Source organism: Gopherus evgoodei, chromosome 3 (assembly GCF_007399415.2).
Source record: "Gopherus evgoodei ecotype Sinaloan lineage chromosome 3, rGopEvg1_v1.p, whole genome shotgun sequence".
Classification (NCBI taxonomy): domain Eukaryota; kingdom Metazoa; phylum Chordata; order Testudines; family Testudinidae; genus Gopherus; species Gopherus evgoodei.
In genome coordinates this window covers 223,716,075-223,741,361 of record NC_044324.1, presented here as the reverse complement: position 1 = coordinate 223,741,361, position 25,287 = coordinate 223,716,075, and the positions used below count along the sequence as shown (strand labels likewise).

At 50.3% G+C, this 25,287-nt stretch overlaps 1 protein-coding gene across 1 annotated transcript; it reads left to right on the top strand.

The window, feature by feature from the left end:
- The first annotated feature begins 10,278 nt into the window (after positions 1-10,278).
- Positions 10,279-13,828, top strand: VSX1 (visual system homeobox 1). Its single transcript, XM_030554325.1, has 5 exons — positions 10,279-10,672; positions 11,055-11,133; positions 11,564-11,687; positions 12,567-12,747; positions 13,505-13,828. Exons 1-5 carry the CDS (start codon positions 10,279-10,281, stop codon positions 13,771-13,773), a joined length of 1,047 nt encoding a protein of 348 aa, XP_030410185.1. The 3' UTR covers positions 13,774-13,828.
- The last annotated feature ends 11,459 nt before the right edge of the window (positions 13,829-25,287 follow it).

The following is a 25,287-nucleotide window of genomic DNA, read 5'->3' as shown; positions in this document are numbered from 1 at the left end:
TTAAAAGGAATTTATCACCATCCTCTTTATAACAACCTATCAGGGTGTGGACTCACCCCTGCAGTGCCTCCTGCTGGTCGTCCATGGGAATTAGCTCACCAGCCCTCTGGAGCGCCCTCTGTCGGCCAGTGATCCACCACCACTGGCTGCCGTGTCCCTCTCAGGACCCCAGTGCCCCTTTAACTGGGTGCTGCCCCCCTGGCAATACCCCCACAGTTCTGGGTCTCCCTCTCTCAGGGGAACCCCTACCCACTATCCCCACTTCGCCTCAGGCTTGGCTACTGCCCAGTCTCCATCTAGCCTCCATTCAATGGGGCAGACTGCAGTATCAGCCACTCATCACAGGCAAAGGGGTTCGGACCTGCTGCCTCTGGCTACCCGTAGGCTGCCCTCTGCAACCCCCAGTATCTAATAGGCCTTACCAGGCCTGCAGCCTGGGGCTTTCCTAGGCCAGAGCTCCCCAGATCCTCTGGCCCTTCCCCAGCCCTGCTCCAATCTAGGGTCCTTACTAAGCACCTTGCTGCCAGGCCCTTCTCCCTCTACAGCCAGAGGGAAACTGCCTGGGCCTCTGGCCTACAGCCTTTTATAGGGGCAAGCTGGGCCTGACTGGGGCATGGCCACAGCTGAGCCTACTTTCCCCAATTAGCCCAGGCTTCTTGCCCCAGCCCCAGCCCTCTCCTGGGCTGTTTTCTGCCCCAAAGGGCAGGAGTGGGTAGGCACCCCACTACACAACCTTTTACATACTTGAAGACTATCATTCCCTCACCACCCCCGCCATCTCTCTTCTTTTCTCCAGACTAAACAAACCCATTTTTTCCAATCTTTCCTCACAGATCATGTTTTCTAGACCTTTCTTCATTTTTGTTGCTCTCCTCCGGACTTTCTCCAGTTGGTCCACATCTTTCCTGAAATGCGGTGCCCAGAACTGGACAGAATACTCCAGTTGTGGCCTAATTAGTGCAGAGTAGAGCAGAAGAATCACTTCTTGTGTCTTGCTCGCAACGCGCCTGCTAATACAGCCCAGAATGAGGTTTGCTTTTTTTGCAACAGCGTTACACTGTTGATTCATATTTAGTTTGTGATCCACTGTGATCCCCAGATTCCTTTCTGCCGTGCTCCTTCCTAGGCAGTCATTGCCCATTTTGTAGTACTTTGCATTTGGTCTCACTGAATTTCATCCTATTTAGTTCAGACCATTTCTCCAGTTTGCCGCTCCATTTTGAATTTTAATCCTGTCCTCCCAAGCACTTGTAACCCCTCCCAGCTTGGTGTTATCTACAAATGTTGTATGTGTGCTCTCTGTGCCATTATCCAGGTCACTGGTGAAGATACGGAACAGAACTGGACCCAAGGCAGATCCCAGCAGGACCTGACTCAACATGCCCTTCCAATCTGATTGTGAACCATTGATAACTACTCTCTGAGTATGTTTTTTTAGCCAGTTGTGCACCTACCTTATTGAGGCTCATCTAGGTCTAGGCTGCATTTCCCTAGTTTGTTTATGAGAAGGTCGTGAGACAATATCAAAAGCTTTACTAAAGTCGAGCTACAGCACATCTACTGCTGCTCCCAACCCCCGCCCACGAAGCTTGGTAGCCTGTCAAAGAAGGATATTAGGTTGATTTGACATGATTTGTCCATGTTGATTGTTACTTATCACCTTATTTTCTTCTAGGAGCTGACAAATTGATTGTTTGATTTGCTCCATTATCTTTCTGGGCATGAAAGTTAAGATGACTGGTCTATAATTCCCTGGGTTGTCCTTAGACAGGTACTATATTTCCAGTCCTCTGGGATCAATCCTGTCCTCCACGAGTTCTCAAAGATAATCTCGAATGGCTCAGGGATCTGTTCAGCCAGTTCCTTAAATATTCTAGAAGGTATTTCACCAGGCCCTGATGATTTGTCTAAGTAATTCTTTACAAGTTCTTTTCCTATTTTAGCTTCAAATCCTACTCCATTTACACTGATGTTCACTATCTTAGTCATCTGCTATCCTTTTTGTGAAAATGGAAACAAAAAAGGCATTTAATGCTTCAGCCATTGCTGCGTTTTCCTGCAAAAGCTTATGCACATATTTACCTTTTTGCACTGGGAGCAGTCCTACTGATTTAATAGCACTGGACCACACTGTTACCCAGCTGGATTGCATCCAGTTCCTCTTGTGATTACACAGAACTGTTAGCAACATCCAGAGTGTGAAATAGACGCCTATTTCTTGTCATTATACATCTAAATAAATAAATATCATTCTTTGGGTTCTTTTCTTCTTTTCCAGGTTAGGTGTGATGCCTGGATGTTCATTTGTTTGCCCTGTTTTCCTCTAGGAATTAATTAGGAGATCTACTCAGGACTGCTGTGACAGCTGTCTTGTTACTCCCCTTTCCAGCAGTTTGATTAATCTGTGACACTCCAGATGTAAAAGTCCTGTGTATCAACACATGGTTTGCTCTTAAAGTCCATTTAAATCATGACTGCTCTTCTGCTTTTAATCAAACATCTTAAGAAAGAAATCTATTATCAGGAATTAGCAGGGATGTCTAGTGGGCATGCTGAATATAAGGAGGAAAATAACTCACTGATGCAGAATTAGGACCCCCACTAGATTTTTATCCAGAACAATTTAATGTGGCTACAGCTAACATTTAATATGAGACAGATGTGGTTTTGCATCATGGGAATGAATTTCAAGTGGGACCCTCTGCAACGCTTGCAAAGTGGTGTTTGGAATGAAGCCTTTTTGCCATGTATTTAAGTATCACCCATGTTTCATCTTCTATAATAGCTGAAATTAAATTGCCCTCCCATTGTCTACAGTGGGAGCAGAGCTAGGCCAATGCTGAGCACCTCTGAAAATTCCACACTTGCTTTTCTGTGTCTGCTTGTCTGTCCATCCTCACGAGCCAGTTGTCTGCTTCAAGGAACAAAGCTAGTACCTGTGGAAAAGGCACTAGGCTGCAGTCAGGGAGGGAGTTTTGCTGCCATTAAAAGACTAGAGCTGAGCTTTCCCTGTTCCTATTTGTGGCTAGTTCACAGCATAATGCACAGCTCATCTCTGGTCAGTTACGAGCTGGGATCGCCAACACTGAACGCTACAGAAGCAATAACAGCGTGGCCAAGAATTGCCTGCTTGGTGGGACATAAGAAAGAATTTTATCAGAGAACTAGAGGACACAGGATTGTTAACGGTCTCTTTGTGGCTACCAACCCTGCACATTTCACACACACTCACTCACGTGCACCCTTGCACACACAGAGGTGTCCTATAACCTTTTACCTTAACCAGAAGCTACAGGCCACAGCCTGGGCTAAGTCACAGCAGTCATATGCTGCTTCACCAGTGAAAGTTGCCCCGGGGACAGCTTACTCCTTGCATCGGGAGTGTGGCTCGGGAATGACAGCATGGCTGATCCCTGGATCCTACCACAGCTCTTTGGAGCTGCTGACAGTGCCACACATTAGAGCAGCCAGAAGGCTACTCTAACTTAGAGTCAAAGAATCCTAGAAGTGTAGGGCTGGAAAGAACCGTGGGAGGTATCTTGTCCATCCCTCGGCACTGGGGCAGGGCTGAGTGTACCTGAACCACCCCGGCAGGTTTGTCAGATACTTGTACTGGATGCTGTGGGTGGAAACCAGATTTGTTTCCAAATAGTCCTGGATTCACTTAAAATCCCTGTGGCACAGCCATCCCCAGCAGCCCTTAGCACTGGTTGGCTGGCCCTACTACACTAGGATTTATTAACACAGCAGCGCTGTACTTTTGAACATTAACATTAGCACTAAGGTTCTTTGATGGGCTGCTACTTAGTTGCAGTATTTTATTATTATTATTGCTCAGTTCTGGATCCTCCACCGCAAGTATATTTGCAGTGGAGAGAAGTCGTGATGATAAAACCCAGGGTACAATGGCTTCAGGACAATAAGTAAATAGCCTCCTCTCCCTTACTCTAGATGCTTCCTCTGCTGATGGGGCTCACCCACCGCTGCTGCTCAGATGGGTACCTTGCTGGGTGTGTTAGAACGGTCCAGAGATCGGGGGAGATGGTGGCTAGATGCACAGATGGCAAATTTCCCCCACCTGTGCATCTCAGGGCATGCGCAGTAAAGAATCCTTGCCTCTGGCATTCCCCCTCTCCCCCTGCCCCTTATTTGATGGCATTTGGATGCATTAGCTTTTGGGGCATGGCTCGGCTATTGTCCCTGGAGTTAGTGGAGGCTGGGCTGAAGTCAGAGCTGGGTGTGAGCAGGTTTGCAATGGAAGAATTTCCTTTTCCCTCCCATTGGTGTGAGTGAGCTGTGAATGGCCTGTGCTAACAGAGTCCAGGAGGAATTGTGTTGTGTGTGTGTCACTGTTTTCATAAAATTGCCTGGGCCTGGGCCCTGAGTGCGAGCTAGACCATCATGTATCAGAAATAAACCAACTAGAATGGAACAGTCCATAAACACAATAAACAAAGAGCATTGATAGGAGAGTGAAGAAATGCTTCAGAGAGGAACAATGAAACCTTAGGAGCAGTAGGATCTAAAAGTCCCATCCAAGATCTGAGTCCATGGTGCTCAATGCTGTATGTGTACACAGCAAGAGACAGTCCCTGCCCCAAAGATCTTACATGCTAAACAGACAGAGGGTGGGAGAAAAGGAACCTTCTTATCATCCCTCTTTTACAGATGGGGAAACTGAGGCACAGAGCAGCGAAGTGATTTGCCCAAGGTCACACTGCAAGTCAGTGGCAGAGCTGGGACAAGAACAAGGTAACCTGAGTCTCAGGCTAGTACCCTCTCCACTAGACCCCATCACCTCTCAAAGCTTTGCAGTGCGTGCTGGGCCCAGAGTTCTCAATGGCTTCCAGTCTGCAGCGTTGGCTCCCCTTGACTCACTTCACTTAACTTTGGTGGCTCTTAAATTATGGACTTTTTGGTAAGGCAGATCCCCGTGTGGCCCAGCTCCTTCCCCTGGGGTGCTGGTCTGAATCCCCCACGGAGAACTTGGGAAGCTCTGTGTTTCCCACTCACCGAGGAGTTTCAGGAGAGGACTCAAAGGCGATGGTAGTTGATTTCAGAATGGGGCTGAAATGCGGGTGCCCTAAAGATCCAAAAAGCACTGAAGGTGAGGGGAGGGTGGGTCTCTTGCCAGGGGAGCTGAGATCTGAGAGCAGGGACGCAGAGAGCATCGTGTCCTCAGGGAAGCAGAATTACAGGTCAGTGATTATCCCCTCTCCTATTACACTTTTCTGCGGTAAGGATCATTATATGATTTCAGCAAGATGCTCTAGAGTTCAGATCATGGTCACGGGGTGATATGCCATGGCAACTCGTGACAGTCAGCCGTCCATCATCTAGTACCTAACAGCCACCAAGGCATGGCTTTGTTAGGCCATAATGCACTTCCTTTCCTGTCTCTGGCTTAATCACAGACTTCTCCACGGCAGTCCTGTGTGCAGCAATGGCAGAAAAGATTCACAGCTCCTGCCTGGAGGGAGCGGGGGGAACTCCTGCGGATCCAGGCTTTGCCTTCTCTGCTGAGACTGGAGGTTATTTAGGTGGGTGTCTCTTCACAAGACTTTGGCTAGTCCCACCAGCTCATTTCACACAGGCCAACAAGGAGCTATCAGCTGGTGCTGACCTGGTTCAGATCTAAACTACAGTCTTGGAGGTGAAAGCTTCCTTATCCTATTACTAATCCCCTAAACCATCCCCTCCAACATCTATCTATTCTTGTATCCAGCCTCCCTGATTCACGCATAAGGTAATTTCCAGGCAAGTGAAGATATCTCCAAGGTTATAAATATATTTTTATATTTGTGGGAAGGCAAGTGGTATTTAGCTGAGACTGGAAACAAGGAAACGAGATTTAAAAACAAGAGAAGCTGGAAGTCAGGGCTTGGTGTTACCAAGATATTTGCAAGCCAGGGAAAATAGGAAATAGCATCCTATGTGCTGATTTCAAGTCCATTGAAAGTCAGGCAGCCTCCTAATGGCCAGCAGGTGACCCCGGAGCATAGTCAGACTATCAGCCTGACCTCAAGGGCTAGTCCACACATTATGTGTGTGCGGGGGTGGGGGAGGGAATTTTGCAAAATAAAGTAAAATGAAAAATCATCAAACTTGTCCCCCTCTTGCTGAAATCCCTCCTCCCTCTGGAAAGAGAAATACTGCGCTGCTGACCACTCTCCAGCCAGTCAAACAGTTCCCTGCGATGCTCTGCACGTTGGTAATAAAGGCAGGTCTCGTGTCCTCACGTACCTCTCCCAAATGCAGCCCAGTGTCCCGCCGACAGACGGACTAGCCCTGGGGGTGGTGACAGGCTGGATGAAGAACGTTCCAGGACTCGACCCCACCCCACCCAAGCCAGCAGCAGCAATTCTTCTCCCAACGCTTTTCCAGCCAGCGTGGAACTGGACTCTGGAACTCACTGCCACGAGACTCAGCCAGCCTGTGTTCGGCAGGGGCCGAGAGGGGCTGGCGTGTCTATGGCTAACAGAGCATGGGCCCGAACTGCGAGGCTCAGACAGGCACCTCCCGCTGGCCCCCAGCCCCGTCTCCTCCAAGGGGCGGCGAGGGAACCCCCCTGCCTGAGCCTGGGGGGCAGGGCAGAGATGGGCGAGGGGATGTTGCCTTGGCCGCGATGCCTGCCCGGGGAGCCGGGGTCCCAGCCAAGGCAGGTCCCTCCCTCCGGCGGGGATTCAAGACTTTGTCTCCCCGGTCGGGGTTAAGCCATGCCAGGGACGCGTCCCGGGGCTGATCTGAGCTGGGGGCGCTGGCTGGGGGCTGCTAGGCAAGTGTGAGCGGGCCAGGGCCGGGGGCAGGGCCCTGGTGGGAGGAGTGTGGCCAGAGCGCTCTGGATCCTGGCGCCCAATGACACCGGGGGCAGCCCCCGGGGCCTGGGCCCGCAGACACGCGAGCTGCCCACGGGCCCTGCTTTGCACCCGGCGCCAGGAGCGATGGCTGATGTTCTGCTCTTTACGGGATTAATCTTTTGGCGTCGGAGAATCGCCTGGAAATCTTCCTTGGGAAATAATGAGCAGAGAAACATTTACTGATTAGTTTAATCCCGGATCATCCTCTCTGATGAGCATATATCGAGATATCCTTTAACTGATTTAGTGTCAAAAGGCTCAGTCGGGGACCCTAGAGTTCTGCTCTGCATAGAGGGCGTGGGTGCGCATAATGCATGTGGGTGTGCAAAGCGCGCGGTGTTAGGTGTGCAAATCTAGTGGACGTTAGGTGTGCACAGTTCATGGGTGTTAGGTGTGCAAGGCGCGCCTGTGTTAGGTGTGCACATCGCGAGAGTTAGGTGTGCACATCGCCCGGGCGTTAGGTGTGCAGAGCGCGCGGGTGTTAGGTGTGCAAGGCGCGCAGATATTAGGAGTGCACATCGCGAGAGTGTTAGGTGTGCACATCGCCCGGGCTTTAGGAGTGCAGAGCGCACGGGTGTTAGGTGTGCAAGGCGCGCGGATATTAGGAGTGGACATCGCGAGTGTTAGGTGTGCACATCGTTAGGAGTGCAGGGCGCACGGGTGTTAGGTGTGCAAGGCGCGCGGATATTAGGAGTGGACATCGCGAGAGTGTTAGGTGTGCACAGCGCGAGAGTGTTAGGTGTGCACATCGTTAGGAGTGCACATCGCGAGAGTGTTAGGTGTGCACATCGTTAGGAGTGCAGGGCGCACGGGTGTTAGGTGTGCACATCGCGAGAGTGTTAGGTGTGCACATCGTTAGGAGTGCAGAGCGCACGGGTGTTAGGTGTGCAAGGCGCGCGGATATTAGGCGTGCAGAGCGCACGGGTGTTAGGTGTGCAAGGCGCGCGGATATTAGGCGTGCAGAGCGCGAGAGTGTTAGGTGTGCACATCGCCCGGGCGTTAGGAGTGCAGAGCGCACGGGTGTTAGGTGTGCAAGGCGCGCGGATATTAGGCGTGCAGAGCGCACGGGTGTTAGGTGCGCAGAGCGCAGAACGGGGCAGAGCTGTAGACTCACAGGACCAGTGACTGTGCCTGCGCCGTTGCTGTTTCTCGCCCCCCGTGCCGCGTGGCCAGCGGGCAGGACCCCCCCACGTGTGTGTGTGTGGGGGGAGGGGGGTAATCGCCGCTCTCCAGAGGGCGGAGATTTAAACTCTATTGCTGTTCCTCCATCTAGCTGCTTTCTCTCCGGTGGGAGCTTTTATGGTTCCTAAACTGATTAGGAGCAATTATCTCCGCGTTATCCCCCAACTTTCCAAATGACTTGGCCATATGCATATTTAAGGCTTCATCATCCCCAGCAGCCGCTCAGCCTCCCCTAAACTGCTGAAATTAAACTGATTCGGGGGCGACGTCAAAAATTAGGGTTTTATCCAGTAATATCTGGTAGGAGAGGAAATTTGCTGTGGGCGGAGGCCGGATTACCGCGTCTAATTACTCCGGCAGATCTGCTCCCTGGCTCGCAGTGAAAGTCTCTTGGTTCAGCAAAACTGCAGCAAGACTGGAAAAGTGAAGGCGCGGACTGAAAGTCCCCTGGGCTCTGCCCTATATGTGACCCCCCTAGATGCGGCTCCGGGGCTGGAGCAGCGATCGATCGACGGAAGAGTGACAGCGCTGCCCTACTCCGGTGGGCGCTGCGCCGGACAGAGACAGCCCCGAGCACACGGAGCTGAGTGAGCTCAAAACAAACACATCTGGGGCAAATTCTGTGTTCTCAGAAGCCAGGGCACTGAGGTTTCGTTTAACGGGAATAACGGCGTATGGGACCTACCGACCCACCTCCCTGCCTTGTCTGGCCAGGCTTTTAGAAAGTCGCCCCTTACCATGGGGTCCGACCGTATAAACACAAGACACAATCGGACTGCGTTTAATTTCTGCCTGATTGGGGTGGGAGGGGGTGTATGTGTGGTCAAGCTCTTAGTCAAACGATAGGCGGCTCTACCTGTTGGTCAGAAGCCCGCGGGAGGGAAGCACTTCCTGTCCTCTCTTCACACCTGCCTCACCCGCTTTCTAAGAAATGTCTGGATTCCTTTCGGTCCCAGGAGAAAACCTCCTAATCGCCAAAAGCAAACCCAGAAAGCCCCAGCAATTCAAACTACAATTATCCTAAATGAAAGTTATTGTTTTGCTAATCCCAGGGACAGCTTGCAACGGGAGATTTGGGTCTTTCTTTAATAATGTACAGTTAATACGCAGTCCCCTTGTAATTATCGTGATCAGAAGACCCTTGTTTAATCTGCATGTTTAGCAGAAAAGGACCAAATCAAAAAGAGATCTGCTTTAAAGCACTTGCTGTAAGCGGTTTGTAAATCGTTTGCCTAAACAGCTGAAGCAAGGAATTGCAATCCAGGAGCAAGATCTGGACTCAGCCGAACAAGTGACTGAATCCCCCGTTCAGAACGTGGCTCCGGGGAGACACAGGGATTCCCCCGGTTCTTTTAGGGCGAGGAACAGCCTCACGCGCTTTTAGCAGGGCCAGGGTCAATGCTGCTAAAGAATAAAGTTGCCCTGGGGTCGGGGGGTGAACTGGGCTCAGTGTCTGGCCTCTCCAAGGCCAAGGAAGGAGCTGTCTGTCTTGTACCCTGCCGCGAGGCTGCAGAAGGAGCCACCCTTTCTCCTGTAATGCCCCAGAGCCCCTGCCAGAGCCCAGAGCCCAGGGCAGGACGCGAGCCGATCTCCGCTGCACCTTGCTCCTTGGAAGAGCCCGCGGCGCACCCAGTGCCCGAGCTCGGGTCTCCACGGAACAAAACTTTCCTTGCTAAACCGATTCCGCCCTCCCCCCGCTTCCCAGAATCCCCCAGGCCGGGACGCTTCCGCAGGGCTGTGAAAGCCGCCGGCTCTGGAACCCGCTGTCCGACGGGGCCCGGAAAGCGAGGCGGGCCGAGCGAGCTTTGCAGATTCTGTCGCTCGCCAGGTAGCTTGTGGCTGTCGGACACAGACGGGTACCTGGCGGGGCGAGGCGCTAGGGCGCAGCTGGGCAGCCCCTGGGGGGCACAAGCTCCCGGGCCGGGCGTGACCTCCGCTAGCCGAACCTGCCCAGTGCCCTGCGCGCCCGGGGCGCACGGGCCAGGCTGCGCTGCGTTGCGCGCTGCGCGGAGCGAGCCCCGGGGCCGCGGCTGGCGCAGTGAAACGTGTCCGCAGGGGCGGGGTGGGCTCGCGGGGGCCTCGGTGGCAATTAATCCCCTGGGATTGGGAGCCAGGCCCGCCCCCTCCCCGGCCCCCCTGCGGCGGCGGGGCCCTGCCCGGAGCTGATTGGAGCCGGGCAGCGGGATAAAAGGCTCCGAGGCGGCTCTGCCCCGTCTATCCCGGGGAGGCAGCGGCCAGCATGACGGGCCGGGAGGAGCCCGCCGAGGGCAGAGCCAAGGGGAAGGCGCTGGTGCCCAGCGCTGCCAGCGAGAAGGCGGCCCGGCTGGGCGCCCCGGCCCTGCGCTCCAAGGGCTTCGCCATCACCGACCTGCTGGGGCTGGAGGCCGAGCTGCAGCCGCCTGCCGCCCCCGTGGCCGGCGCGGGATGCGAGGGCGCCGGGGCCGGACTTGGGGGGGTGTCTCTGAGCGGCGGCTCCTTGCCCCTGGGCTTGGGCTTCCTCTGCGGCTTCGCGGCGCCGCCCCCGGCCGGAGCCCCCTGCCTGCTGCCCGCGCACGTCCCGTTCCTGCAGCCCCGGCAGGAGCTGCACCGGGCTCCCGGGCCCCCCGCCGGCGGGCGCCAGGAGAACCTGTCCGGTAAGGGCCCTGCCCTGCCCCTCAGCCCCCGGGGCGCGCCCTGCCCTGCCTCGCAGCCCCTCCCCAGCCGGGCCCCTGCCCCAGGTTCCCTGCCCCGCCCCGGGCTCCCCCGAGCCAGTCCCAGCTCCGGACCCGGGAGCGGCGGCGACGCACCCGAGGTAACCCCCGGCCCGGCGCCCTCCCTCTGCTCTGTCCGCCCGCGTGGTGCTGAACCGCCGGGCCCGGGCCCGCCCCCGCCCCGTCTCCGGGGCTGCGCTCGGGCTGGGAGGAGCGCGCTCAGCCTGGCCCATAGCCCGAGTCACCCCGGCTGTTCCCTCGGAGCCTTGGGGCGCGGGGCCAGCCTCCCCCGCTCGCTGAACTCCCTTCCCTCCCCTGCGCGCAGACGAGGACAGCCTGTCTGGGGACAAGGCCGAGCTGAAGACACCCACTTCCCAGATCAAGAGGAAGAAGCGCCGGCACAGGTACCAGCCAGCTAGGGGCAGCGGCCGGGCCTGGGGGGAGCCCTGGATCCCGGGACCATGGCACTGCCTGGGCTTGCCCGTCCTGCACCGCAGCCTGGCGCTGCACCGCTTCAGGGCTAGACCATGTCTACACCACAGCTCGTGGCAACGTGCCTGGGGCGGCCGCAGGGCTGGGAATGAAGCAGTGTCAGTAAGGGGCAGCCAAAGGGCTTTTAAAAGAAGGAGCAGGGTTGAGAGATGGGAGCAAAGCTGCCCTGACCAGGAATAAAACTCCAGTGCGGCTCACTGGCAAATCCTGTGCAGACAGGAACAGACTCAGACCTGACTGCAGGCCGGAGGCAGTGTAGACCCGGGCCTGGGGGTGTGCTTGGGGGCCCTGCAGGACTAATGGGGCTCCCCGGTGGCCAGTAACTGTTTGTTCCTTCCCCAGGACGGTGTTTAGTGCTCACCAGCTGGAGGAGTTAGAAAAGGCTTTCAGTGATGCTCATTACCCAGACGTGTATGCCCGGGAAATGCTAGCTATGAAAACCGAGCTGCCCGAGGACAGGATCCAGGTGGGTTGTCATGCCCAGAGCCAGGCTGTACTGGCTGTCTCCGCTGTCACCTGCACACCCCAAGAGAGAACGTGCATAATGCTAATGCGCTTCTGTGCCCAGCTGGCCGCAGGCACAGCCCAGCACGCTGGGAAGGAGCCTGCTGCCCGCGGAGATGCACAATGGCACCTCCTGGGGCGCTGGGTCTGCGCTGCTCTCCCTCCCCTAGACGCCAGTCTAGGCTCTGTGCAGGAGTCCACTGTGTAGGACCCTAATTCAATAGCGACTGGGCCGAATCTTTCTGCCTATCCTCAAGTGGCCAGTTACTTCAGCGACCGAAATGGCTAGAGTGGGGCCCTGTGCTTTTGCTACTGGCTTCCTTAAGAGCAGGACAGATGGATCGGAGCTGGACTAGCTATAACAAGCCCTCTTAGATGACCACCCTTTGGGGCTGCCAATGCAAGGTCGTGGGGGAACAGGTGCTCACTGCCCAAGAGCCCTTGTTTGTGCACAATGACGGGGGGGGGGGAGGACAGCCTTTTCCGGGGAATGTAAAAGGTTTCCAGTGCGCCCAGCACAGAGGAGATGGCCACGCAGGCAGCTCTTCCTAGGGGGTTTATGTTCACTGACTCCCTCTGGACAGCCACGGGGGAAACATCTGAACAGGGATTCCCGGCACAGGCCTAGAACTAAAGATCCTGTCCAGTCATGATAAACCTCATGTAATGCGCCCTCTCTCTCTCTCTCTCCACCCCCCACCCCACAACACCCCCTCCAACACACACATTCGCACACCTGGGGACACCCCCCCGAACACCTTCTGGACATAATCACACATGCACACGTACAACCCCCAACCCACATATCCCTGGACACCCCCCCCCCCGCACCCCCCCCCAGGTCTGGTTTCAGAACCGAAGAGCCAAGTGGAGGAAGCGTGAGAAATGCTGGGGCAGGAGCAGTGTCATGGCCGAGTACGGTCTCTATGGGGCCATGGTGAGACACTCCATCCCCCTACCTGAGTCAATCGTCAACTCAGCCAAAAGTGGGCTGGTGGGCTCCTGTGCTCCTTGGCTGCTTGGTAAGACAGCACATAGTCCAGGATGGGGTATGTCCCGCTAAGCAGTGCTGAGGGAACGGCCAGGTAGCTAGGGAGAGCCTGACCTGCTTTATTTTTAAATCTGTTACAAATCTCAGCCTTTCCCTTCCTTACAGACATACCAGTCTCTTTTGGGGGGGCGGGCGGATTTAAAGTAAACAACAAATCCTTAGCTGGTAATTTTCAGAGTCTGTGCTAAAGGGTTTTGAAAAGGGCGTGTTAAAGAACCAGTTAGTGTAGGTGACCCTTTTACTGCTAGACAGTAATAATATAGTGTGTTGTTGTTATTTGTTATGATTTTAGCCCCCAGTCAGGGAAATACTTATGCACATATTTGATTTGAAGTTAACTTAAGTGTAACTTAAAGTTAAGCACATGCTTAAGTGCATGTTGGAATAGGTGCTTAATTTATTATATTGTTGTAGTGTCGTAGAGCCGCAGGTAGGGAATAGAGCCCTATCTCACTACATACTTCCATGCAGATAATATAGACTCTAGACCCCAGAGAACTCACAATCTAGTATTTAGACAATAGGCAACAGAGGTACTCAAACTCTTTGTGGTCAGATGGAATCTTTCTGCTGACTGCACTGGGCTTTGGGTCTGTCCCTAAGGGAAGACATGGACAAAGAGGGGAGAAGAGAACAAGGTAATAGCTGAGGTGGCTGTGTTTGAATTAGTTGTCCCAGGTTGATTTAAGCAATGCATTATATTTACTTACTCTTCTTCATTCTTGAAGGAATGCATAAAAAATCCCTGGATGTTACGAGAAAGCCAGAGAGCGAGGAGAAGATGACAGGCAGCTGGAGATTGGAAGGTCCTGAGGAGGAATTAAAAATGAAGCCAGCAGATCACCAGAGAAGCTCTGGTGATAAACTCAGCTCTATGGACAATTCAGAAGATACAGCGATTGACCTCTCTAGCACAGCAAAGCAAGAGAACAGGAGTGCTTTGAGGCAATGTCTCAAAGGAGACCTCCAGACAGATGGGAAGGACAGAGACCACTAAACTCAGGGAGCAGGGGAGAGTGGGATGTTAGGAAAATGAGCCCCTTTAACACTTTGGAAAGATAGGACTATTTATTAATTATTTTTTCAAACAATGAATACACGATTTTACATGAATTTGAGACATTTTAAAACTGGATCCAGCCAAGATTCCCTCCCCCCGCAACTTTAAAGCTGTTTGTTTGTAATAAACAGGGCTGAGGGGAAGGTTTTAAAATGTTGATGTGAAAATGTCCCTGGTTTTTGGGCAGCTCTAGTGATAAAACAGGAAAACCTCCCTTTCATTCTGTAACACAAGCAACTGAAAGACACTTCTGCCAGCTAAACAGGAGCATGACTAAGAGTGGAATTATTCCTTCTGGAACCTGTTGGTTGCAGGATGGTCCTGGACTTAACAGAAACCTTATTTCCAAAGTTACATTCCAACGTTTACTGTGATGTACTGGGTGAGCACCAACGTGGTAATTCTCAGTGTTCAAAATATGCAACTGTTCGGCCTCAAGAAGAAGCAGAAGGTATTCTTAAATTGCGGATCGGTTATTCAGCTCTTGTAAGTTGACATAGTGCCATTTGACTTCAAGAGAGCCAGGCCAGTTTACACCAGCTGAGGAGCTGTGTATCAGTCAATACAGCCTTATAAATGAATTACACTGTGTATCTTAGAACTTGTACCTGTCTGTAGGGAGGGGATGTGGGGGGATATTTTATGCAATAATGCAATAATTTTGTATACTTTTGAATGTTATTTGATATACTATGCATAAAAGAACTCACACCTTTATAAAAATCAAGCCATAGCTTCCCTAAGGAATTTTATGCTATTTTGTGAATTGACATAGGAGACTATTTTGTAATTCTTAAATGTCTGTAAAACAGTGTTAATGTCAGATCTGTTTCTTGGTCTTTTTATATTTTTGTCTAAAAGCACTTTAGTTATCTGAATTTTCTGAATGTTGCTCTTCCTGTTTTGTCATTTATTTATTATGCATTATTAAATAAAAGTTTTGGGTATCTTTGTTTTTCCATCTGGATTTTTCGTAGTAGCTGTGCTTGGATATGTCTCCAGAAAGCGTTATGGCTCTGATCCTGCCTAGAATAGTGTACATGTCTGGTTTGTGAGTAGTTTTACTGAAATCCATGAGACTATTCTAGGGCGTAAAGTTAAACCCATGGATAGATCTTTGAGAGGTTGGGGCCTAAACAGACTCGGCAGGGCGCATCCTGGGTAATTAATGTTGTAAGTCATTTTGAAGATGAAAATCATTGTAGAGCGGGCTTTCAGAAGTGCCTTAAGGAGAAAGGCACCCAACTCCCATTGAAAGTAACGGGGAGATAAGGGCCCACTTTATAAGGGATAGGTATTGATTAAAAGCAGCAAAGAATCCTGTGGCACCTTATAGACTAACAGACGTTTTGGAGCATGAGCTTTCGGGGGTGAATACCCACTTCTTCAGATGCATCTGACGAAGTGGGTATTCACCCACGAAAACTCATGCTCCAAAACGTCTGTTAGTCTATAAGGTGTCACAGGATTCTTTGCTGCTTTTACAGATCCAGACTAACACGGCTACCTCTCAGGTATTGATTAAGTTATCCTGCCATTAATTATTTTGTACAGGAAACTCCAATGAACTTGCAGGGCATTTTGTGAGCAGATCAATGGCAGGTAGAGGGCGAATAACTTGCTGTGGTATTGATGTAATGGCCTCATTTAGGCCTGCGCCCATTCCTGGTGTTTTCCGTGGGGCAGCTGTGGGCCCTTTGTCTGAGTGCCTCTGTAGATAGAACATGAGAAACAAATGGGAATGTACAAAGCCAAATGTATTTCATATTCTCCCTTCCCCCCAGATCATAGTGCTGTATCAATGGATGCACTGCCCTGTCTCCTTGGCACATGAATGCTATCATTTCATACTTCTTTAGGGTGAAAGAACAGACCTACACCCACTTTGTAGTTCTAACCGTCAGAGTATCCAGGATGGCAGTCAGAAAGTACTAATGGGTCAGAATGGCGTCCTTGCTCAAAACTCCCCTTTCATTATAGGGCCAACGGCCCTAAACTGATGGTGAAATGTGCTCTTCTGAAATATGGGAGGAAGCCAGATATTAAAACCATGTCACCAAATTGACTTTTGTCTGTAATTTGTACCCTTTGTGCATGCTCCACCTAGCATGCTCCTGTTTGTGCATAAGGCAGAACTGGCCCACATGTATGTTGTAACAGCAGTATTGAAACATTTCCAGTTTTATCTGCTGGCCAAAATGTAACAGAAAATGATCAAAAGGCTTTATTAAAATCCGGGTAATTCCAGTCTGGAAACATTCCTAATACAGATCAGCATATAAATGGCCCTGTAATTATGGCTTACCTATCCCTGGCCACAGGGACACTAGGAAACTGGCAGCAACAGCCCTCCAGGGTTTCTAGACGAGTATGGTTTTGAAGACTGTCAGGATGGCGGTGCCTACCTGGGAGGAGGGAGAAAAGTCGACAGGGTCAGGATAGTAGTGGCACTGAGAGTAAGTGTCTCAGATAGGGACTTTGTGCAAGAAAACTGTACAGCTGAAAAAGTGCCCCGCAATGATGGGGGATGGGTCATTCCACCCACGATTAGGGACTATGAGATCTGAGACTTGACACATTCAGTGCCTAATCCTGATTCGGCAGCATTTGCAAACGGTTGATCTGGGCTGTGGAGTGCTGGCACTGGTATTTTCCTATATTTATGTCCCCACATTTGGAACAGATGCAGATAGTGGATCTTGGTTACTGACACATACAGCAACAGTGGGGCTATTACTGATGGCATGGGCAAGAGTGTCTTCACTGCGCATGCTCAGAGATTGTCCTCGATGACTTGAAATGGACTGCAGGTGCCATGAGGGCTGTATCTGGCTCACTGACAATCCTGTAGGATAACAGCCTATCTGAGCCTGAGCTGTACACCTGCTGAGAAACTGCCCTTGTGGGAGGGGTCTGGTAATAGAGGGGCTCTCTTCCTATAGAACTCAGGTATTTTGTACCGTAAGGCAGTGAGCTGCTGCCAATATACTACCAAGGGGCTTCTGCCTTAGCCAGCAGTACAAAGCATGTCTCAGGGGTGTGGTACTCAGGTTAAGGCCCCAAGCTTGGAGACACTTAGGCATGTGAGTATCCCACTGAAGTCAAGGGGTTAAATTAAACACGTGCGTTTGCACTGCAGGATCAGGACTACAAGACAAGTCACAACGGGTGGATAAAAAACACACAAGCAGGTGGAGGAGGAGGGAGATACAAATATAACAGGATGTTTTAGCAGATTAGGTGTGACCCAATAGCTAGTGTGAAAAATAGGGACACTTTTTTTCCCCGGAGGGCCGGTATAGTTGCTTAAATAAGACAAAGCCCTTAATATCGGGACATCTGGTCACCTGACTGTGAACACAATTCATAACCATCCAGTCACAGCAACCAGGCGTACTTGTCTGACTCTTAAGAACAAGGGCCTGATCCAGATCCTAGATAAGTGACTTCAGGGGGAAGGATCAGATCCTAACTTATTGATGACAGGGATGAACCAGCAAAGGGCTGGAGAGTCTATTTAAATTATAGACTCTGAGGACCAGGAACAGTCTCTTACTGAATATCTTTGTACAGCACTTAGCCCAGGAAAGCCCCCAAATGAGCTGGGACTTCTAGATGTTACTGTAACCAATGATGCTGATGTTATAACAATAAGACTAAACTCTTTGGGGCAGGGACAGTGTTTGTACAGTACTCAATACAATAGGGCCTATTCTCTCATAATAATTTGATTTCCCCTCGATTTAAGTGAATGGCATATTCTTGGTACAACAAGAGTATACGGTTCCACAACTATTCCAGAGACAACCACCTCCACACTGTGATGTCCAGAACGGAAGTGTAAAATGTAGTAAATAATTCTGTGACAGGATCCCCAGGGTATAACCTGGAACAGTGGGACCACTGTGCCCCCTTAACTCTCCAGCCTGAGCTGTCTCTCCCAATGCTTTGCTAGTGACAAGCAGCGAACCCCTCCAGGCCTTGTTACCATTCAATACAATTGCATGTGAAGCCCCACATCCAGCTAGATGGCATGAATGCTCCCAGAGCCACTCATGAATCACACAGAGAAAGGCACCAGCCAAATCCCCCCAGCTCCCAGCACAGTGCATCAGGAATATACCGCCCTGCACTGCGTAAGACAAGCAATGCACATTTATTAACCGATTCACCACTTCATCAGTGGAAAGTGGATATACACCAGCCTTTGTAAAGCTGGGCAGATTTATCAAACATTTCAGGCAAACTCACTGGTAAAGATAAACAGTTAAACAAATTTATTGACTACAAAAGATAGATTTCAAGTGATTATAAGTGATAGGCAAAAAGTCAGAATGGTTTCCAAAAGAAAAGAAAATGTAAGCACGCAGTCTAAACTCTCAATCCTATTAGACTGGGCAACATCTAGATCATAGAACCATAGAATTGTAGAACTGGAAGGGACCTCAAGAGGTCATCAGGTCCAGTCCCCTGCACTCAAGGCAGGACTAAGTATTATCTAGACCATCCCTGACAGGTGTTTGTCCAACCTGCTCTTAAAAATCTCCATTGCTGGAGATTCCACAACCTTCCTGGGCAATTTATTCCAGAGCTTCACCAACCTGACAGTTAGGAAGTTTTTCCTAATGTCCAACCTAAACCTCCCTTGCTTTAATTTAAGCCCATTGCTTCTTGTCCTATCCTCAGTGGTGAAGAACAATTTTTCTCCCTCCTCTTTGTAACAACCTTTTATGTACTTGAAAACTGTTATGGCCCCTCTCAGTCTTCTCTTTTCCAGACAAAACAAACCCAATCCTTTCAATATTTCCTTGTAGATCATGACTTCTAGACCTTCAATAATTTTTGTTGCTCTTCTCTGGAATTTCTCCAATTTGTCCACATCTTTCCTGAAAGGTAGCACCCAGAACTGGACACAATATTCCAGTTGAGGCCTAATCAGCCCGGAGCAGAGCGGAAGAATTACTTCTCTTGTCTTGCTTTCAACCCTCCTCCTAATACATCCCAGAATGATGTGCGCTTTTTTTGCAACAGCGTGAAACTGTTGACTCATATTTAGCTAGTGGTCCAATATGACTCCCAGATCCCTTTCTGCAGCACTCCTTTCTAGACAGTCATTTCCCATTTTTTATGTAGATTAAGCAGTTTTTCTCACCCCACTGGATATTGCAGTTCATAGTACACAGATTTCACCTTTGAAACCTGGCCAGTCTGCCCTGTTGGAGTCTTCCTCTGATCATCCTTGTTGTTTGCAGCATACATGGGGGAGGGAGAAAGGCCAGGCATGGGCCCGTGTTCTGTTTTATACCCTTAGTCCAGGTGCTCGGAGAACACAAGTCCAGGCATGTCTGGTGGGCATTGCTGAGTCCCCAGGCAAGGTTGAGCAATTCCCCTGGTGTGGCCTCATGCAGGTGAGTGACTGCATTGTAGCTCCCTTGCTGGACAATGGCTGCTGATGGTTGTTTGACGCCCGCCCGGGTGTTAGTTACTTTCCTTGGCATTGTCTCTGGAGAGCTAGTATCTGGGCACTTCTCAGACCCACAACATATTTTAGCGACAATCCCACAACACAATTCTCGTAACTTCATATACATTAATGATACACATATTTAGATAGAATAGTGACTTTCAGCAAATCATAACCTTTCCCCTGATACCTCACACAGCCTGCTTTATATGAAATATCACAATGATATATAAATGAGGAATATGGGGGTGACAGGATGCTCCTCCAAGGTATAGAATGTCACAGATTCCACAACATCTCTTTCAGAGATCTAGGTTGCAACATTTCCTGCCACATTTACATCTTTTCTCTGTGCCAGATGTATAGCTCTATCCTGGGATTTAAAACAATCTGCTGAACTAATCATCAAAGAGGGGGAGGTGCAAAAAAGAAAAAAAAAGAGAAGTGAACAAAATGAGCTTATTTTGGGTTGGGTCCCAGAGACTGACTGTGGAGAATGTTTTTTGAGTATTTATACAGAGACTGAAGGGTCTTCTTGGAATGGACGGAAACCAGACCTTGTAAAATGAAGGCTGTTGGGTTTTGTTTGTAGCAAAATCTGCATTCTGCCATCACTGGATGGCTTAGTAATATTCATTTTTAACTGGCATTTTATCTAGGCTTATCCTGTCAAGCTGCTTGATGGACTTTTAGATTGGAAGATTAAGCAAATGTGAAGATTTTAACAGAGTGCCCCCCCCTGTAAAACGGAGGTGACTGGGCGTGGAGAAAATGTGTCATTCGTATGGCAGCACCGGTCAGGAACAGATGCTGTTATTTTCTGTGAGGGTCCAGAAAGCGCTGATCTAGCCTGATCCAGAGTCCATGGAAGTCAATGCGTCTTTCCATCACATTCAGTGGGCCTGTGTTCTCACCCTCCACTTAGTCCTACAATCCGTACATAGGTGTGGGAACAGGGTGTGTGTGTGTGTGCTGCTGCTGCACCCCCTGGCTTGAAGAGGTTTCCATCATGTCCAGGGTTTACAGTTTGGTTCAATGGCTCTCAGCGCCCCCACTGTACACATTGCTCCAGCCCCCTGACTCCTATAATCACATGGCTGTTGATAATTAGACAGCACAGAAGTTTACAATGTTTATTGAGCAGCCCCATGTCTTGGCTTTATGTGTGACACCAGGAATCACTGCACATGCAGATCCTTCAGTTTTCTTGCCACCGAAGGTCCCACAGAACAACACACCCATGAATACAGAGAAAGCCAAACAGCCAAGGCTAGCCTAGGTAAGCCCTGGGAGGTGCTGTCATCAGTATCCAAGACACACCTCTGAGGTACAGTCCCTGTACCCGCCCCCCCGATTGGCTCCTTGCTCAGGGTGGGCACGCGCCTGTAGTTTGCCACTGGTTATTATCAGCAGTATAGTACAACAGCCATGCCAGCTGAGCTGTACTGGGCTGTGCATTGGGGGTTGGGGCATGTCATAAATATAAAGAGAAGGCTAACAACTTTCATGTCTGCAGTAACATAAAATCCCTCCTGGCCAGAGGTACACCATCACTTTACCTGTAAGGGATTAAGAAGCTCAGATAACCTGGTTGGCACCTGACCAAAAGGACCAATAAGAAAAGAAGATACTTTCAAATCTGTGGGTGGGAGGGGGAGATAGGTTTTGTTTGTGTTGTTCCCTCTCTGGACAGAGAGAGAAAGAGACCAAGCAGGTAACCCATCTCCTGAAAATATATCTGAAATGATACATATAAAATTACAGAAATTTTAAGTAAAGGCAAGGAAATGCATTAGATTATCTTTTGTTTTAGCTTATGAATTTTCCCTATGCTAAGAGGGTGTTTTATTCCTGTTTTTTTGTAACTTTGAAGCTGAGCCTAGAGGGGAATCCTCTGTGTTTTAAATCTTTTTATTTACCCTGTAAAGTTACCTTTCATCCTGATTTTGCAGGTGTGATTCTTTTACTTTTTTTTTTAAATAAAATTCTTATTTTAAGAACCTGATTGTTTTTCAGTGTCCTAAAAACCCAGGGGTTTGGTCTGTGCTCACTTTGTAACCAGTTGGTTAGGATATTATTCTCAAGCCTCCCCAGGAAAGGGGATAAAGGGGCTTGGGGGAATATTTTGGGGAAACAGGGACTCCAAGTAACCCCTTTCCCTGGATTTTTGTCTAAATCACTTGGTGGTGGCAGCAATACCATCCAAGGACAAGGAAAGGATTTGTGCCTTGGGGAAGTTTTAACCTAAGCTGGTAGGAATAAGCTTAGGGGATCTTTCATGCGGGTCCCCACATCTGTACCTCAGAGTTCAGAGTGGGGAGGGAACCCTGACAGGGCAGAACCAAACCCCTGCCTATTCCTCATCTCTCCCTGCCCACTCCCACCTGCTCTGGGGGCACACGGAGTGAGCAGGCCCCCAGTGCCCATTTACCAGGCTTTATGTGTCTAGCACACACAGGGATAAAGGGGGATTCATCATTCTATTAGTATCCCACTTTGTTTCTTTTTGTCTCTTCCTTTGCTCAGTGGGGTGACCCTGCAGCCCTCACCCAACTCAAAACACACTACTGCAAGGGCTCAGTGCACAGATGTTTCAGAACTGGGCTCTCTGGTCCAGATCCTCAAAGGCTTTTAGGCCCCTAATTCCAATTAAAATCAATGGGAGTTAGGCACCTAAATACCTTTGAGGATCTGAGCCCAAGTTCCCATCGCAGCCCTGTCGCGGCTGTACAGGGCTGCTCACCATCCTCAGCTGCACACACATGGCTCCTCTTCCGTTCATTTCTCACCTCGGGGTACAGTCTGGATCATGGGCCAAGATTTTCAGACGTGACTAGTGGTTGTGGGTGGTGCATTTGAGACACCTGAATGAGGCTTAATTTTCAGAGAAAAGCTGCTCAGTCGTTTCTGAAAGTCCGGTCCCTCGAACACATTTCAAGTTGGGCATCTAAACATCAAGGCCCCTCAAATCACTAGTGCCCCCTGAAAATCCTGGCCAGGATCTCCCCATTTTCTCACCAAGGAGCAGGTGGGGCATGGACTGTGGTGAAGGTGGCAGCTCAGAAGGACTTCAACAGTGTTGCCTAAAAAGCAGTGCTAGGCACTACTACAGAACACAAGGTGGCAATGTTCCTTTCTTTTCATTACCATAGCCCCAGAACGGACAGAGAGTTTGCTGAAGACATGATGCCAAGTCCCACACGCCCCCATGTGCAGACAACTGAGTGTTGTGGTTGGTGTAGTTCAACACTTTTCAGCCTGCTGTTAACCCTTGGCAGGGTTAGGGCTCCGGGAGCTGATGCACTGGAGCGCAGACCTTGTGCAGAAAAATCAAAGAGCCTCTTTTTGGTTATCAAACTTTTTATGTTTGTAAAGTGTGAATTAATGGGCTGAGGATGAGCTTTTCATAAACATCAAAGGCCCAGATCAATGGGAGTTAAGCGTCTAAGTCTTTTTGAGGGTCTAGCCCATTGTGACTTAGGAGCATGCGTTCCCTGGATTTTCAGCAGGACTATATAATACTGTATCCCATTGATATCCAATGGGACGTGTGCTCCTAAGTCACTTAGCTGCTTCTGAAAATCCCCCTCATTTATCCTCAGATGTGTGGGAGCTGCTCTTGGCTCCTTTGAGAGGCAGGAAGAGAAGGGGCAGGGAGCAGCCAGCCAACTAGAGACTGAAGCTGCCAGGAGCAGCTAAAACTGGGACTATTGCACTGGAATGGGATGGGGTATAGGAACATAAGAACGGCCCAAAGGTCCATCTAGCCCAGTATCCTGTCTTCTGACAGTGGTCAATGCCAGGTGCCCCAGAGGGAATGAACAGAACAGGGAATCATCAAGTGATCTATTCCCTCTCGCCCATTCCCAGCTTCTGGCAAACAGAGGCTAGGGACACATCCCTGTCCCTCCTGGCTAATAGCCATTGATGGACCTATCCTCCATGAATTTATCTAGTCCTTTTTTGAACTCTGTTATAGCCTTGATCTTCACAATATCCTCTGGCAAGGAGTTCCACAGGTTGACTGTGCATTGTGTGGAAAAATTATTTCTGGCTTGTCAGGAGGCTTTACCATAACCCCATGATTAATAACGTATGCCACCTTTCTGCTCACTCTACTCCTAGCTTTGACTCCAGACCTACCTAGCCCTTGGTGTCGTTCAGAGCAGTCTAAAGGGGCCGAACTCTAGTCATGGATTGCCAGCTCACAGGGCAGGCTGATCAGGCCCCCCACCCATCCTTGCCCCCCTCCCTCTGCGAGGATGGGCTGAGAAGGAGGATATGTAAGGATGGAACCAGCACAAAGGAGATTTAACAGGGCGCAGAGTCTATGCTGCTGAATTGGCTGGTGTCTATCCCCACCCCATCCCCCCTTCTACAAAAACTCCAAAGGCAGAACAGAACCCCCAGGGGGAATCCTCCAGGTCACAGTCGAAGCTCCCCCTTTTTCTCTACTTTATCCCCCTAGCCTAAGAGAGAACTTTGTGGTCACCATTGTTCTGTGCCTGGAAGATTGAAAGGGCTCCTTTGGGAGCTTATCCACTCTGCCTCTTTATGTTCAGCACCAGATCCTCAGCAGTAAAGAGATTGGAGATGGGGGGACCAGCAGGAGGGAGCTCTTCCTGCTGCAGACAGAAGAGAAGTGCTAGAGCCAGGCTGCTAAAACTGCCAGCCCAGTAATCTACGAAGAGCCAAAGCCAGGCTAGGGAGCAGGGTGCCAGTCTGAGCCTCAGAAGGTACGTCTACACTGTGAGAAAAGACCTGCAGCATGGCTGCAGCTGGCGAGGCTATAAAATTGCAGTGTAGAGGTCCAGGCTCAGGCTGGAGTATGGGCACTGAGACCCCATGAGGGGGAGGGTCCCTGAGTCCGGGATCCAGCCTGAACCCAAACACCTACACTGCAATTATATAGCCCTGCTCTCCAAGCCCCGGGAGCCCCTGTCAGCTTCTGATGGCAGTGTAGACATAGCCGGAGAGGGAAACAATGGAGCACAACAGCCCTTCAAGTGTCACAGTGAGCTAACTCTGCTCAAGGAAAGTTTCTGGTGCCTCCTGTGCATGCTGTGACTTCCTTCTTTGAGAAGTGCTTTGAAGATGTAACCTTACCGCTCTAGAGAAGTGATGTTATCTTTAAAGCTAATTTGCAGAAGAGGAGCACCAGGTGCAGGAGAAAAGGAAATGAACATAAGGGAAGTTATATAAAATTGAACAGAAAATAAGATGAAGCAAAGAACTGAAGCCTCTCGAGTGGGATTGTTTTCCTCACCGTAATACTTTGGAGCCATGTTGGACTCCAGAGGTAACTCTGGGGCAAGGTTTCCAGGAACCAAAGAGCAAATTCTCCTAGGCCAGGCAAAGTGATGTAGCTTTATTGGCTTCAACAGGGCTATGAAGATTTAGGCCAGCAGAGGATCTGGCTCATTTGTTCTAAAGCGCAGCTCCAGTTGGATGTGCATTCTGAAGGGCTACATGGAAAAGGTCTGGGACAGCACTTGAGAACTTATTTTCTTCCAAAGAAAAGTCCCCTAGTGGGGAAGCAGGAAGGAGTGTGAACAAAGCAGACAAAGACAGCTGATTCATAGGTCTATTTGTTCCCTCTTCTTGTTCCTGCCAAGCCACAGAAGGGACCTGCCTGATGTCAGAACAAAGGAAAGGCACAAAGGCTGCCAGTGGCCAAAGAAGCCAGCAAGAACATTCCAGCTCTAGGAGACAAACACCCAGGGGACAGGCTGCAGCTTTACCACAAGCCTTGGCAGTGTATAGCTGTGATCTCCCAGGAGAAGCACAGAACAGATGATGGGCCCTACAGTTACCTTCCCGCTTAGCCCCTTGCTCTGGGGGAGAAATGGGCATAGTCATTTGCAGGTATATGTTTCACCTCCACTTGTCATTGGGGCTGATGGCGACGTGCTGGGCCACAGTGAATATGGGCCAGGTTGGCTGCTAGGGAGGATGGGCCGCATACCAAGTCTGAGAGCATGATGGGT

Bases quoted from the DNA above. Each gene is read 5' to 3' on its own strand.
- VSX1 (XM_030554325.1), top strand. From the start codon at position 10,279: ATGACGGGCCGGGAGGAGCCCGCCGAGGGCAGAGCCAAGGGGAAGGCG. The intron at 10,673-11,054 runs GTAAGGGCCCTG...CCCTGCGCGCAG, and splicing joins GCGCCAGGAGAACCTGTCCG to ACGAGGACAGCCTGTCTGGG. The intron at 12,748-13,504 runs GTAAGACAGCAC...TCATTCTTGAAG, and splicing joins CTGTGCTCCTTGGCTGCTTG to GAATGCATAAAAAATCCCTG.